The sequence below is a fragment of the Gouania willdenowi genome, chromosome 13 (genome assembly GCF_900634775.1).
Source record: "Gouania willdenowi chromosome 13, fGouWil2.1, whole genome shotgun sequence".
NCBI lineage: Eukaryota > Metazoa > Chordata > Actinopteri > Blenniiformes > Gobiesocidae > Gouania > Gouania willdenowi.
The window spans coordinates 10511517-10527015 of record NC_041056.1 but is presented as its reverse complement, the minus strand read 5'-3'; the positions used below and the strand labels follow the sequence as shown (position 1 = coordinate 10527015).

General features: G+C 37.2%; 2 protein-coding genes across 4 annotated transcripts in view; one reads left to right on the top strand and one right to left on the bottom strand.

Annotated features, from left to right (window-relative positions):
- The window catches only part of nek8 (NIMA-related kinase 8), a 22570-nt gene extending 19536 nt beyond the window's left edge, over nt 1–3034 (bottom strand). For all 3 annotated transcript variants that reach the window (XR_003675356.1, XM_028464483.1, XM_028464485.1), the window contains exon 1: nt 2625–3034. The gene's annotated coding sequence lies outside the window, so the exon portion shown is untranslated. The remainder of the gene's footprint in view (nt 1–2624) is intronic.
- On the top strand, nt 2211–15499 carry tlcd1 (TLC domain containing 1). The gene is made up of 4 exons (XM_028464486.1): nt 2211–3151; nt 6762–6844; nt 12059–12141; nt 14195–15499. Exons 1-4 carry the CDS (start codon nt 2955–2957, stop codon nt 14597–14599), a joined length of 768 nt encoding a protein of 255 aa, XP_028320287.1. The 5' UTR covers nt 2211–2954; the 3' UTR covers nt 14600–15499.

Sequence of the window (15499 nt, the reverse complement as noted above, 5' to 3'; positions counted from 1 at the left end):
AGATTTTTTTTTTTTTTTTTTTTTTTTTGTTTAAGTTATTATATATTATTCCTCAACAGGATAGGTCAAATGGTGAACTGTCTGAATTGCAAAGGCTCAGCTTTTAAGTACTCAACTTCTATTTGACAACCTCACAAATAGAATGATTTTTCAAATCTGCATCTGAATCTGTTCCAACCAATGACACATGGCACTGCAACCTCAATGCCAAGCACCAATCTGCAGTTAGATCTAAAACAAACAAAAAAAGGGACTTTAAAATGCCCTCTACACCAAACATCATGTTAAGTTGAAAACAAACCCAAATCAGTCCAGATTAATTCCATAAAATGACAGTTTCCCACTGCAATAGAAGAGCCTGATTGATACATTTATGCTACATATATTGTTCTTCAAAGCCAACTTCTCTCTGTGTTACTTTGTCATTGTCATTCTCACACTTACAACTGCAAAGAAACCTCTGCAGGAGCAAAAATCTCAGAGTTCACATCGTGACTCAATACTAAAGTGAATGATTAGGGTGGCTTTCTTGCTTTACAGCCAAGGTGTTGAGTTACTGAGAAGTTGAACTCTTTATAATGACGTGGTTCACATTTCACTCTCAAAGTTTTCAACATAAGCTTGGATCCTGAACCTCGTCACACAAAATTCTTAAGTTCCTATAAAATTCAAAGGAGGCTTATTTCTTTACTCTCTATATTTTTTTTTTAAGTAGTTTTTTAGATGACAAATACATTTCTCTCAGTTGGTCCTCCTTTAACACTCTGAACAGTCTATAGCGCCACCTGTTGTTAACAATGGAAACTGTTTGTAGCAGATGTTTATTTTCTGGACAGAGTTTTGCTGTAACCTTGTGGTGGGTCTTTGCACTACAGCTAACATGTGTTCTTTAGATCTGGGATTCTCAAACCTTGGGGTCAGGAGTCAGGACCGCATTTGGGGTCGCGAGACACTGGGAGGGGGTCGTCCTATGCCTTCAAGAAACTACTAATTTTTTTTTTATCTCTTTCTTTAACATTTTTCTGCAACTACACCAAACTTGCCATATTTTAACCTATTTTCATCACTTTTCCGTGCCATACTTTCATTCAATGGATTTTTGCCACTTATCCATCAAATGTCAATGCCTTCAGGTTCAGGTGACTCTATTAATACCTGTAGGTAGATTTGTTTTGCACATTTCTGCACTTATAAGCCATTTTTTTCTAAACAGTCATAGAGTGTCAGACCTGTTTCTGTTACTGTGAAATAACCTGGAACTAAACATAACAACCCTGGAACAACCTGTCACTGCGAAATGTTCATGGACATAATTTTTTTTCATTTAAATGTTCACCTGCACTAGTCATCAATGCACTACTGCACTATTATCTTATTATTATTATTATTGTATTTTTATTTTATTTCATTATTATTATTATTATTATTATTATTATTATTATTATTATTATTATTATTATTACTATTATTATTATCTTGTTATTTTTATTTAGTTTGCACATATTAGTCTAACTACTCTTATATTTATGTTTATACTTCTTTTTTTATTTATTTTTCTTTATTTTATTTATTTTTCTTTATTCTAGCTGATTGTTATTATTTAATGTTACACTACCTGAGAGAGCACAGGTCACCAAAATAAAATCGTCGTGTGTATTCATACACCCTTGGCCAATAAAGTTGATTCTGATTCTGATTTTCACCACTTTCCCCACCTAATCTCACATATGTTGACAATTTAACTCATAACCAACTTTCACTGTATTTCATGCTTATTTTCGCCAATTTAACCACATTTATGATTTGTCATAGTCATTATTATTAGTCCAAGTTTGAACCCATTTTACCACTTTTTCTGTCCACTCTAATTTGCAACTTTTAAATAATTTCTGTGGTCTTTAAAAGTCCATTTGTGCAGAAAAGACATTTAAATTTAATGGAGAAGTGGCAGAAATGGGAGTAATGTAGCAAAAAGGCATTAAAAGAATCACAAATATGGCAAGAAAAAAAAATAATGAAAATAGGTTTAAATATGGCAAGTTTGGTGTGGTTGCAGAAAAAGGGCACAAATGTGCAAAAATTGGTCAAATTGGTTTTTTTTTTTCAAGTATTTTTCTTGAAGTTATTTGGCGAACCCCTCCCAGTGTCTCGCGGCGCCAAATGGGGTCGTGATCCCAAGGTTGAGAACCCCCTGCTCTAAAGGGCCGGATTTGGCTCTCGGGCCAGTTTGACAGACAGCTAAGTTTAACTTGGGAGCAAATTACGCAGTTGTGCGGACCTTCTTTTCTTCTTAGCTAAGTTTATCTTATCTTAAAGATTCGTTTCCCGTGAAATTGCTGTTAATATTTGTTTAGTAATCATATGATTACTTTTTAAACGTTTTCTGTAAACCCTGCCTTCATGTTGTTCGCTCTGAGTTTTGAGCTTTTTAAGCACACGGTGCGTAACGGTGCGTAACGGGCGCGTCAGACGCGTTTTTGGTGCTTTTTATTGCATTTATTTGGAGTTTTTCCGTCACATTTCCTCTAGTTTGTTTGAGAGACAGTTCGTTGCGTAAGCAGCAGGTCGTGTTTCTGTTTCCTGCCCCTCCTTGTTTGTGTGGCGTGAGGGAACCACCCACTTACCCAGACACCCGCTCTTCTGCTTCGCTCCAAACTCCTGCTTACAGCGAACGAGGCGCAGCGTGGACCAAACCCTGCCTCACTGGAATGCCCACAGACGGGAGACTTATTTCAGAGTCCACCTCTTCGGGCTCCGGACGCAGGAAACCTGAAGTTAGTGCAGGACGCACACCCCCAGTCACACATCAGGAGAAACACGCGTGAGGAGTTCAGCTTCACCCTCTGTCAGACCCTTCACCACAGGGTCTGGAAGACGCTGACGGGCGTGAGAAGCCTCTTTGGGGGGGGCTCAGAGGCAGAACTATAGGGGGAGGCCTTGGATCCGAGTCTAGGATGGAGACCCTGCTGAAGGGGTATCCAGGCACGGTGGTGGTGCTGTTCTCCCTGGTCTTCAGGCTGGTCTACTGGCTCCTACAGGGGCTCCAGGTGCCCCAGGTGGTGCAGCAGGACGCTTTTCGACTGTGGAAGTGGAAGAACCTTTCCCTGTCCCTGGTGCACTCAACGCTCACTGGGACCTGGGCTGTGACCTGGTGAGTCTCCATAACAATTTCACGTCTAGCTGTCAATTGTCTATATAAAGTGTGTGAGTGCCAGTCTGTGGCAGTTATAGAGAAGAAGGGCATGTTCAGACCAGAAGAAAGGACGGGGGAGACAATGGCATTTCTATTTGGGAATAGAGCAACACAAAGATTCCATTGCTACTTGTGCCACTGGAGCTGAGCACTAGTGTAGGACGATTGTTAAGTTGCATGCCAAAAAAACCCCAGCAACTTTTTTTTGCCATATTTAGCAACGAACCACGTTTAATACACGTATGGGATTGATGATCAGATTTACAGCAATATTTGTGAACTTTGTGATTATTTTTTTTTCTTGTAAAATATCATGTCAATGTCAAATCTAAATGTTAAATATAAATCTGAATGGTAAATATTAAATCTGAATCTAAATATTAATTATTGAATCTAAATGTTAAATCTAATTGTTACACTTAAATCTAAATGTTAAATCTAAATGTTAAATATTAAATCTAAATGTTAAATCAAAAATGTTACATTCAAATATAAATATTAAATCTAAATGTTAATTCAAAGGTTACATTTAAGTATAAATATTAAATCTAAATGTTAAATATAAATCCTGAATGTTAAATCAAAACCTAAATGTGATTTGCTTTAAATCTGGTCAAAATTAACATTAAAAAAAACCCACATAAAGTTTTAAACGTGGTTTGTTGCTAAATGTTGCAAAAAAAAGTTGCTGTTTATTTTAGCACGCACAACTTTGTAATTGGCACTACATTCACTGGAGGGTATGTGAGGAAACAACTTTTTTTAGCTTGTAGATTGCTGAGGCGACAAAGTCCAGATCAAAGTCAACTGGAAAAACCTGCTGAGCAGTGGAGCAGTACGTGTGCCGTAGCACTCAATAAATAGAAGTTACTAAAGCACCCACCATCACCTGACATCAGACAGAAAATATTCATTACAGCAAGCCACGATGGTTATACAGACTTAACCATTTATGATTCCAATAAAAAAAACCCTAAAATGTATCAGACATGTATGAGCTCATGACTCAAAACGTCAAAAACAACAACATACTGACACACTGACGCTGTCATTCCAAGGCCCCGCCTACACAGGCATTTTTAGCGCTCTGAATTGTTTTAGAAACAATACTGCCAAACATCACTTCCTGTTGCTGATTTCTAAACTCACAAATCAGAAAATGCTGACTTCAGCTGAAGATGGGCTTCGTTATAAAAGCCCAGCAAAGTCAAAAGCCTCACCTTTTTATCTACATGTGTATTTGTGCTCATCATGTCCATCCATCTTCTTGTTGTGTTTTGATTTCACAATGTAAATAATGTTTAGCCTGATTCGACACAATGATATGCAGTGTTAGTAAAATACAGAGGAACTACTGTATGTGAGTGTATTCACTGAAAACTACTGTAAATGTGGATTGTCTTTAAAAGCAACACAGCTGTGTTGACATTGGTTTTGTACATCAACACTGCCTTTTACTATGACAATCAGGTTTTGTTGTGATCATATTCAGGCTGAACATGTGAATTCAAGGTCTTTTGTGTTGGTTTTGAAGTAGAATAAAATTCAATATATGTAGATTCTGTATTAAAAAAAAATTAAAAAAAATGCATACACCCAGGCCACTTGTAGGTGTATTTTCTCAAAAAAAAAAAAAAAAAAAACCTCTTTAGACCACAAAAATGTATGAAACTCAACTTCTAGAATTGTTCTACCTTTTGTTAGAACAATGCAGCAATTTTTAAGTGACATAAAAACTCAATAAAATGAGATGACTACCGGTACATTAAAAGTTCTCCATTCTCTGCTTTGCACAGAGCAATACAACACACATGACGTCCAATGATTGGATTACAAAACCTACAGACTGAATTGACAACACCCAAAGTGCAGCTAAAAATGGAGGAAAAACTCATTTAAATAACTTATCTTTTTTTTTTTAGTTTTTTTTTTTTAGTTTTTTAAAAAAAGTGAATAGTGAGACCCATTGAGATTTGAAGAAAATCAAATACCAAATTATTTCCACCCACTTATCACCACACAAATAGCCTGCATTTATTTAACTCCTTATGTCAAATCCAATTTCACATATGAGCAGCATTCTGCTTCATATATAAATAAGTATTTTTAATTGTTTTTTTTCTAATTTTCAATTACAGAAAATGCAAATTTTGTGGAAGCATATTTTAGAAATTTATTTGACTGAACTTTGTTCTTAAATTTGGACCCAAGAGTCACTTATTAACTGTACTTCTTTAAAGTTTTCTTTACATAGGGAGGTGTTTCAGAGAAAGCTTTACAATTTCAGGTACTGTATGCCTCCAACTAGGCCTGGGCGGTCATACGGTAATACCGTCCACCGCGGGGTCACAAGAATAGCAACAATATCAGTTTCAATACCGCCATTAAAATGCACTTCCCCGTGACTGTGCAGCCCCCTCTGTGTGTGCTTCTGGCGGAGAGGAGCTGATGGCAGCAGCAGCTGATCGGGACAGTATCTACAGTGGTACATGTATTCATGTCAGAGTCTCTAAAACACCAGAAAAATCTCCAATAACATAAGATAAAGTCCATACATTTGTCACTAGTCTATATTGAGAAAAAAGTCGCCAAGAGTGTTCAGAAAATATACTGGTAAGGGAGGTTCAGTTTCGGTTTAAAAACGGAGCGGAGAGAGGATTCTACGAACTGCAGCTTTAACTCCTTGAACAAGCCTACATTCTGAGTGAACTCATCCTTTAGTAACTCCATAAGCTGATAATTTAAACCATAAAAGCGCCGCTGGTAATGATGAGTACTGTAAACATACGGCCGGAGTGAGAAGGAAAAGAAGCGATCAGTCCTCCACTGTCACTCGGCTCCGTAGACAGACAGACAGACACACACAGTCGTGTTTGGTGTGAACTAGGGGTGTCCCGATCCGATATTGATATCGGTCCGTTATTAGCCAGAAAATGAATATCGGATTTTATCGTACTGCATCTGAAATCGCAGATATTATATTTATTCAATTGTAGAATACTGTAGATATTATTTTGAAGGTTAACATTTATGTTACCAATTAGTTAATAATAAATGGGTCAGTTTTTCTCATACCTACTGTTGCTGACTATTATTCTGTTTGAGTAACATCACTTGATCAAGCCTTTTCTAACATTCCACACTGCAAAATAAGTAATAAAAGTATCCATGATTCGTGCTGCTGGTATCGGATCAATATCGGTATCGGCCGATACGCAAGGCTGCAATATCGGCATCGTATCGGAAGTGAAAAAGTTGTATTGGGACATCCCTAGTATGAATGCACCCTGAGCCTTATATCATATTTTTTAATTAGTCATGGTAATACAGTATACTGCGGTATAATAGGGAGGTGGTATAACAGTATCAAAATTTGGATACCGCCCAAGCCTACGTTCAACAAGCGAAAACACAAAGATGTAGACAAAACGGAGACACTACGACACAACAAAGACTACAAGCTCAAAAAGCTAAAACAAATCCATATCCCCTTAAATAGTGAAAAACTAATAAACAACGTGGGTCGTGGGTATATCAGATGTCTAAATTAACATGTGTTCTTCTCCAGTGCGCTGGTTTGGCCCGAGACCCTCAGCAACCTTCACTCATTCCAAACGCCTCAGTCCTACCTGCTCGTCTGCGTCTCCACAGGTCAGTATATAAATACACACACAGGGAGACAATTATAAACCACTGCAATAGTCAAACAGAAATGTAAGTGTGGCTGGATTCTCTAACATGTACATAACAATGTTTCGAAGTCTGTTTGGTTTTCATTTCATAGGTGATTATGACAGTAAGTTGTTTTAATACTAGGGGTGTGCATTGCCATGATTCTGTCTGTTTGGTTTTCATTTCATAGGTGATTATGACAGTAAGTTGTTTTAATACTAGGGGTGTGCATTGCCATGATTCTGACGATACGATTGAAGATTTGCATGTCACAATATGATATATCCCGATACTTAACAATACGATAGACATCACAAGATTAATATTTACAAATTTCAGCTTTACAAGTACAAAATGGTAAGAAATACAATTTGTCATTTTTATTAAACTTGTGAGAACAAGTAAATGGTAACTAACTGTAGTTCAAGTACCAATATCAAAAACAAGTGGTATGTTACCAAACTGTCAAATTAAATTTTTCACAAAGGTTAAAGTTCTGCTTCTACAACAGATTCTGATTCTGTTAAGTTCTTAAATTTTTTAGGGTCTGATGTGGTTCACTGACACCTAGTGACCGGGTGTTTACATGCTATGCATATGTTAGCGCAATTAAATGTTTTTTTGTTAAAAAACCTGATTTAGAAAATCAATTTGGACATCAATAATTGCGTGGTGAAATATTGCGATATACCGCCCAATCGATTTTTTCTTAAACCTTTATTTAATACTCTTTATTTCATTGGCCACGTTTACATGGGAGCTTTAATTCCTCTTTAAAGCAGAATAAAAGTTATTTCCTCTTTAAACTGGCCTAATGCTAATTTAATTCTGAATTAAACTTAAATCAAAATTAGGTGGCTGGTTTATTCCGAATTAAATAATTCCACTATCTTGTAAACACTTCATTCCTCTTTAAGTTAATTCCGGTCATTCCGTGCATGTGCGATGGCGAGCTGGTGATGACATAATCCAGATTGGAGCTGAGACTATTTATATAAGAAGAGCCTTAAAAGACATGGATATAATGAAGAGAGTGGATGGATGGAGGCATAAACATTCGGACATTCACACAGACTTATTACACACACGGGCATCGGCAAACGGAACGGCGTCATTGGGGCACGAAGCACCAGAACTTCACTAATGACGCGCGGATCATTATAAATTTATTTTTTCACTCAACGTCCTGTGTAGTGGAGGCAGCTGCGGCTTCAAAACTATAATCAGAATAAAAGTGAAAACAGTTCTCATGTGTGGTCGTCTATGTTGGAGCTGAAAATAAAAGTGAATGTCACATTCTCCTCCTGTCCAATCGGAGCCTTCCCAACCCCCAGACTGAAAGCGAAACTGAACAAAGGCGAATAAACCGGTTTTCCGGTTTAATTCCTAATAATTTAATTTGGAATAACTAAATCCGAATTAAAAATACATCATGTAACCGTGGCCTGCGACATTTTGACTAAATTTGACTCAAATGAAAAAGTTTTAGAAGATTAAGATATTTTTTTTTAAATAATCGTTTTAGCTTATGTTTCACATATTTGTGCAACTCCTACGAGTAGTTGAGATGATGATTGTTGAATTTTCTCTCGACTACAAATGTGTCCATCCCCCTTCCTTTGTATTTATCCACGAGTTGTCTAACTGCTTCCTTTACCAGTTACTGGAGAAACAGCCCAAAGGCAGTCGCCTCTCACCTGTTTCTCAGAGCAGAGCAGAGCATGACAAATGGGCGTTTCCTCCTTTGTCCCCTCGGGCACAGAAGACAATCCCTTGGAGACCTGGTTGTCGGGTTTAAAGTACTGCTGTGTGTGGCTTGGTTGTGCGTTTGTTACCATGAAGACAGAAAATGGTGGCGATCAGCCTTGACAACTGCAATCCACAGCTCCACCGAGGCCATGCTATTAAACATAACACCTGGTGGTGTGTTAAACTGATAGTGAATCAGAAGCTAAATAAGACTGAGAAATACAACAGCACCCTGTGCTTTGTTAGGAAAAGTTCTACACTGTGCTACCTACTGGTAGTAGGGAGCAGCAGGTAATTTAGCAAAAATAATCGCAATAACGGATATGTTCACACCTGATGACCACACAAGTGTGTCACAGCAAATAAAGAATAGAAAACTGAAGCAGATATTGACCAATACTCATATCTCATTATTTTTTTTCAAAATGGCGATATACAATACAATATTGATCATTTTAATTCAAATAAAATGGTACCAGAAAGACAATTCAGAGTTAAATTTGATGATGCAAAAATGCAACACAGGCACAATTAACAAACAGCTGCACAAAATGTGCCACTTTTTCACGGCCTTTTCTCATATAAGGGACAGCACATGTGAGTGAGGTCTTTAGTGTGGATGTTTAGGGGCAGGTTTGGGTTAGAATGCACTCAGAAGACTATCAAACTCTTTTTATGCTGTTCTAAGAATGAGCAAAAACAGCGACTCGTAACACAAGCATTTTAAAACAAAATTAGCTATTATATATATATCGATATAGGCAATGTTGTAATTTTCTGTATCGGCTCGATATATCGCCCAGTCGTAGAAGCAGAGCCTATCAGTATCGTATAAATAGACAACTTCTGAAAGATTTTTTTTTCTACCTTCTTCCTGGATCTTTAATTGAACTGCTCCGAGAAAAGATGAGTAATTTGAGAGTAATTCTATTTCTCAGGGTAGTTTTTTCTAAGTTAGTCACAAGTAAGATTTAGCAGCAGTTCAGAATTCTGGTTTACAATGTTCAAGGAAAGCAGGTTGTAACCAGGCCTCAGGTTGTAGAAAAACTCAAAACCAACTCAACAGACAGTACAGATCCACATGTTGATTCACTCACTCTTCTCCTGTGAGTTTATTCACCATAGACTGTAAAAAAGATGGACGGGACATCCTCCAAAGAAGTGAAGTTTTTTGTTTTTTGTTTTTTAGAGCTCCCCCTGCTGACTGACTGCGGTACAGGTCATAAACCCCGCCTCCTCAATGATAACAGATGGGCAAATCTTGCGTAGCTCTCTTTGTGAATAGCATAAGCAGTTATGTTGTGAAAGAAAGCCGAGACGCCATTAAACTTTTAATTTAGTCTTTTTTGAGCTACTAGTACTAGTACTAACCTATGATCTGATCATCTGAACAAGACGTTTCTCGTGGGAAAGATACTTATGTTCTTGGCGTAGCTGGGCTGCGAAAGTCATCAAGGCAGTACGCTAAATGGGCGGGGCCTGTTACCAGGGCTGATCCTGACGGACCCTACTGTGCAGACTGTGCAAATTATGTCAAAATTGCAAGATCTTCAAGAACGTTGAGTGGGAACAGCTACAGTGCATGCCCACTGGTATCCACATGTGAAGCAACCATGATAAGAAATCAAGAAATACATGAACCATCTAAATACATAAAGTTTGAGTGGTGAAATGATACTAACCTCAACATTTGCACGTTTATACAAAATCATTGAGTGTATGATTGGATGTATAAGAATGATTTCAGCCATTTCTAGTTCAATTAGGCAATCACAGATAACCGAAGATTTAATTGAAAAAAAAAAAAAATGTTATACACGACTTCAGGTTAAACAACATTCTTCACTTGCTCCATTATTAGTTTACTTGTCAAAACATGTTAAACATACATTCCTAGTCACTATGGGATCTATTCTCCCATGCGCGTAAGTCCAAAAAGCCACGCTGTTTTGTGCTATTTTCCCCCTGTACTTAAGTCAGTCGCACTGTGGGTGGATCAGCCCTGAAATGTGGGTGTTCCCTTTCAAATCTGGCTTTATGCGCATTCTCCTCTTACGCGCTTCTAACCCTGGAATGAGTGCAGCGCCCCGATAAGGTGAAACATTATATTGCACTAGAAATATGGACTTAGTTACATTTGAAGCCACACGGACTCGTGCGTTGCGCAGCAGCAGCTGTGATCACTCAGCTGCTGCTGCGCGATTAAATAAAACTCTGACAGATGCAGACTTCTGTCCATGTTGGTCACAGTGATTCAACTATTTTCATACTATGTCCAACGTAAAGTCACAGTTTGATCCACTACAGAGTGAAAGAAGCTGTCATATGTAGATGAGGATGGACCACAAACTGTTCCCACACATATATTAATGAGGCTCAGCTCAGGTCGCTTTAAACAATTCATATTTAAAACTGTGTATTATGGAAGCCAATAGTTCTGTTTCACTGCAAACATCCCTCTGTATTAAAGCAGGACGCTCTGCGGCCGCATTATTTCCTCGTATTTCCAGCACATCTAACTCAGTCACGCTTTACAGCGATGATGATGATGATGATAATGATGGAGAGAGATTTTACTGTGACTCGGACATTTATCAATAAATTAAAAGTGAACTTCATAATTTTCACGGATTTCAATGACATTTACAAGCGTTGGGAAAACTCCATGTTCCGTGATTTCTAGACAGCCCAAAAAATGACATCACCGCCTCCTTTCCTTCAGCCCGCCTTCATTCACAGACTACGCGGTTTTTGTCTCCTTACGCACGGTGGGCGTGTCAGGAGCCTGGACCGGAGAATACGAGCAGGAGAGAAGTGCGTAACTGCAGGCGCGCAAAAAAGCTCTTAAGTCCAGACGGGAGAACAGACCCCCATAATCGTAATCTAAACCCCCAATGGCTAAATCACAAAAGGGCACCCGGCGGCCCTGCACTAATAAACATACAAAATGAGTCCAAGAACGCACAAAATGACAAATATAATCAAAATGACTCCAAAAACATACAATATTACAGAAACATAAATACTACAAATGACTTAACACTCAAAATACACAAAATGACTCCAAAAATCCACAAAGCAACTATGTATATACAGTATATATATATATATATATATATATATATATATATATATATATATATATATATATATATAAAGCGACAAGACAAATCAGACAAAGCTTTTGTTTTTTCCTGTTTTAATGCTCGGTTTAGACATTATTCTAAATGGTGACATGAATGTTGATGTTTTTTCTAGTTTTATTTTTAGACTTACTGGGAGGAAACCAGGGTGAACATGTAAGCTACTGAGGTTTAGCTCACGTTAGCAAACTCTACCAAATTACATGTAGCATTATCACATTTTCTCCCTTACTTGGGATATAACAGATTCACCTTCACTTCAGTGGCAATAACTGTTTTATTCATGCTTTCCGTCTTTCAGGCTACTTTGTGCACGATGCATGTGATATCATCCTTACCAAAAATGCCAGAGGATCGTGGGAATTCCTGGTCCATCATGCTCTGGTAAGACAACAAAACCTAAGCCTAACCTTTTTTTTATTCTTTATGAATCCCTTTAAAAGCTCATTTTCTCTCACACAAGTTAATACCTGCTTCAAATGTTACGCTTAATGTTTCTCTGAAATAATAATAGATTGAGTTTAAACTTTACTGCTTTTGTTTTTACCCATTTGTCTAAAATGAACTTAACAAATTTCTCCTAATAAAAAAGAGTTACTGATTTTAGTGCCTTTTTTTGTCCCATTGAATTAATGTGTAGCTTGTTTCAATGGCATTTAATTTAGCAAACGCTTTTATTTAGTTAACTGGACAAGAAAGAAATTATCATAATTATAGCCTAACTGTAATAACTGAATACTTGTTAGCATCGGTGTTTAATGTGGTCAAATTCAGCTTAAATTTGTGATTAAAAAAGATAAAGGTCGACTGATATGGGATTTCCAAAGGTCGATGCAGATACCGATTTAAAAAAAAAAAAACATTCAGCCTATGGCCGATATCTAAAGCCGATTTTGGAAGCGGATATTTGAGGCCGATATACTTTTACTTACTTATAAATCCACCAATAGAACTTTAAATATACCAGTACACAACCAAGTAAAACAAAAATTCTTATCCTATTAAGGATATAATAGGATAAGGATGTTTGATCAGGCACTATTATATTATATCCTTATTTTATTATCTCAGCTTTCTATTTGTAAGCCTATTGGCTTCTACCTCTCCCATGCACATGCAATATTTTTGTTGTATATTCATACATCCGAATGGATGTTTTTTATGTTCTTTCTTTTTTCCTTTAATGGCTACTCTAAAGTGCTAAATAAAAAATAAAAAACAATTTTGAAAAAAGTCTGGCCGATATACTGTATGTATGTCAACATCTAAAAAGAGTCATAGTCCAAAAACAGGTTGTCTCTGTAATGCAAACATTAATGTTGTAAATACTCTGGGTCCCACTAGTTTTCTCCCAGTTTGACTAATTCTCTGTTTCTCTGTTATCCCTGTGATTGGAGCTTTTTGTAAAGCGTGAAAAACATTTATATCAGTGTAGATTATCAGAAGTTGCTAAATTTGCATAGTCATGACGAGTTTGATGAATAATTCCTGAGTAAACTAAGAGTTTACTCAGGAATGGTCTATAACCCTCATCTAGAACTGGTCAATTGTTCTATGAATCTGTGATGACTACATGTATTTATTTAGCTGAATAATATCCATTATTATCCAGGAAGTTCAATAATTTTTGTGCCATAGTATATATTCATTTTAAAGATGTAGATCCATATTTTAATCAAAAATAAAATGGGTTAAAAGTGACCAAAAATGGCAGAAAAGGTGGTGAAATGGGATTTTAAAAACCACAGAAATTCATCAAAAGCTGCAATTTATAGTGACCCAAATCAGACAGAAAAAGTTGTAAAAAGGGTTTAGAGTGACAATATTGGCTTAAAAGTGGCAGAAATGGGGGTAATGTAATTTAAAAAGTAGGAACACAAAAACATAAGCATGAAATATGGTGACGAGAGGTTAAAAGTGACAATAATGGGTCAACATATGTGACATTAGGTGGGAACAGTGGTGGAAAGGGTTTATAAGTGCCGAAAATGTCTTGAAAGTGGAAAAAATGTGCAGAAATGGCATTGAAATTTGATGGTGAAGTGGCAGAAATGGGAGAAATGTAGCAAAAAAGCCTCAAAAAGAGCAAAAACATGGCAAGATGAAAAAAGTGATAAAAATAGGTGAAAATATGACAAGTTTGTTGTAGTTGCAAAAAAAGGGTAAAAATAAGCAAAAAATGGCTTAAATTGTAAAAAAAAAAAATCCTAGTTTTTGTAGATAATCTCGTGGCCCCCTCCCAGTGTCTCGCAACCCCAAATAGGGTACTAACCCCAAGGTTGAGAACCCCTGATTTAGAAGATAGACGAACAGATGCTTTTGCTGAATCCGAGGAGCTCATTGTCATGTCTCCATTTTATTTTTGGCTTTCTTTGTGTTTAAATGTGGGAACTGGGGAAATATAGACTAAAAGTTCTTTCTGTCTGTCTTTCCAAAGGTGATCTGGTGTTTCATGTATGCGCTCTACACAGAGGTATACGTCGCTGGTGCCGTGATTGCTCTCTTCGTGGAGGTCAACAGCGTCACGTTGCACATGAGGTTGATGCTGAAGCTGCTGGGAGCTCAGTCCACCCCCATATACTACATCATCAAGTTCGCCAACCTCTTCACGTACGTCACGTTTCGTCTGAGCACCCAGTTCTACCTCACTTGGTACATCATCTACAACTATTCCTGGCTCGACCACAGTGGATACTTCCTTGCCAGCATGATGGCAATGAACGCCATGATCCTGGTTTATTTCTACCGCTTGCTCCGCGCTGACTTCTTTCCCCGGAGTAAGAAACACACGGGACAGAACGGGACACACAACAACAACTCCAAAAAGTTCCTTAGTGATTGATTCGGGACGGCCTTTAAGGATATTGAAGTCTCTGTTTTTACGTCGGTTAAGCGTTTCCATGCCTAATAGGATCATTACTGACAACGTGCCTTGTGACAGCAGATTATATTGTTTTTGTTTCACTGCCAAAGAACAAAAATAAGTAACCGGTTTTTGTTTTTCAGATTCTGCTTTTCATGAATCAAATTCTAGATTTCAAGAAAAAAACAAACAAACAAAAAAATTGATTGTCAGGGAAAAAAAATAACATGCTATCTTATTTAATTTAATTTGCCAAACCTTAGGCTATGCTGCACCATTTTTTACTTTTACCCAAAGTTAAGGAAATGCTGACCTAAAGGAATATGTTGACATCTTTTGGGGGGGGGGGGGGGGGGACACGTTCGTCTTTTTATGAGAAATAGTTGAGAACATGCATGACTTTGAGTCCACAGCCAGAGGTCTTAAAGCTTAGCTCAAAGTTTAAGCGTAAATATTGAAACAGTCAGAAAAGGCGTCATGGTTTTCAAATAGGCCAGGGCCTTAAAATGCAGCCACATTGTGTTAAGTGTTTGTAGATCTTAGCAAGTTAAGCCATCTCCTGTTTTTTGTGGAGTTACGTGTGTTTTCTTCTTTATTTCTTTATTAAAATTAAAAAAAAAAAAAAAATAGGTCGCAGCATACATAATTTGACAAATAGAATCCAAGCCACTTTCATTCATCATCCAAATTCTGTGGAAATCCTGGAAAATGTACCTTGAGCTCTCGGTGTTTTGTTAATAAATGAAGTGACTGACGGCCCTGTAAACCAGGTGGTTCATTGATGGAGTTATAGCTCATTAGCACCGAGAGCTTAAAAATTATTTAAACATTTTTCTTTTAGTTCTGTTAAACAATGATTAAAACTTTTCTTCCAAAAAA

Coding starts and splice junctions, on each gene's coding strand:
- tlcd1 (XM_028464486.1), top strand. CDS start 2,955: ATGGAGACCCTGCTGAAGGGGTATCCAGGCACGGTGGTGGTGCTGTTC. Junction 6,845..12,058: donor GCTCGTCTGCGTCTCCACAG/GTCAGTATATAA, acceptor TCCGTCTTTCAG/GCTACTTTGTGCACGATGCA. Junction 12,142..14,194: donor TCCTGGTCCATCATGCTCTG/GTAAGACAACAA, acceptor GTCTTTCCAAAG/GTGATCTGGTGTTTCATGTA.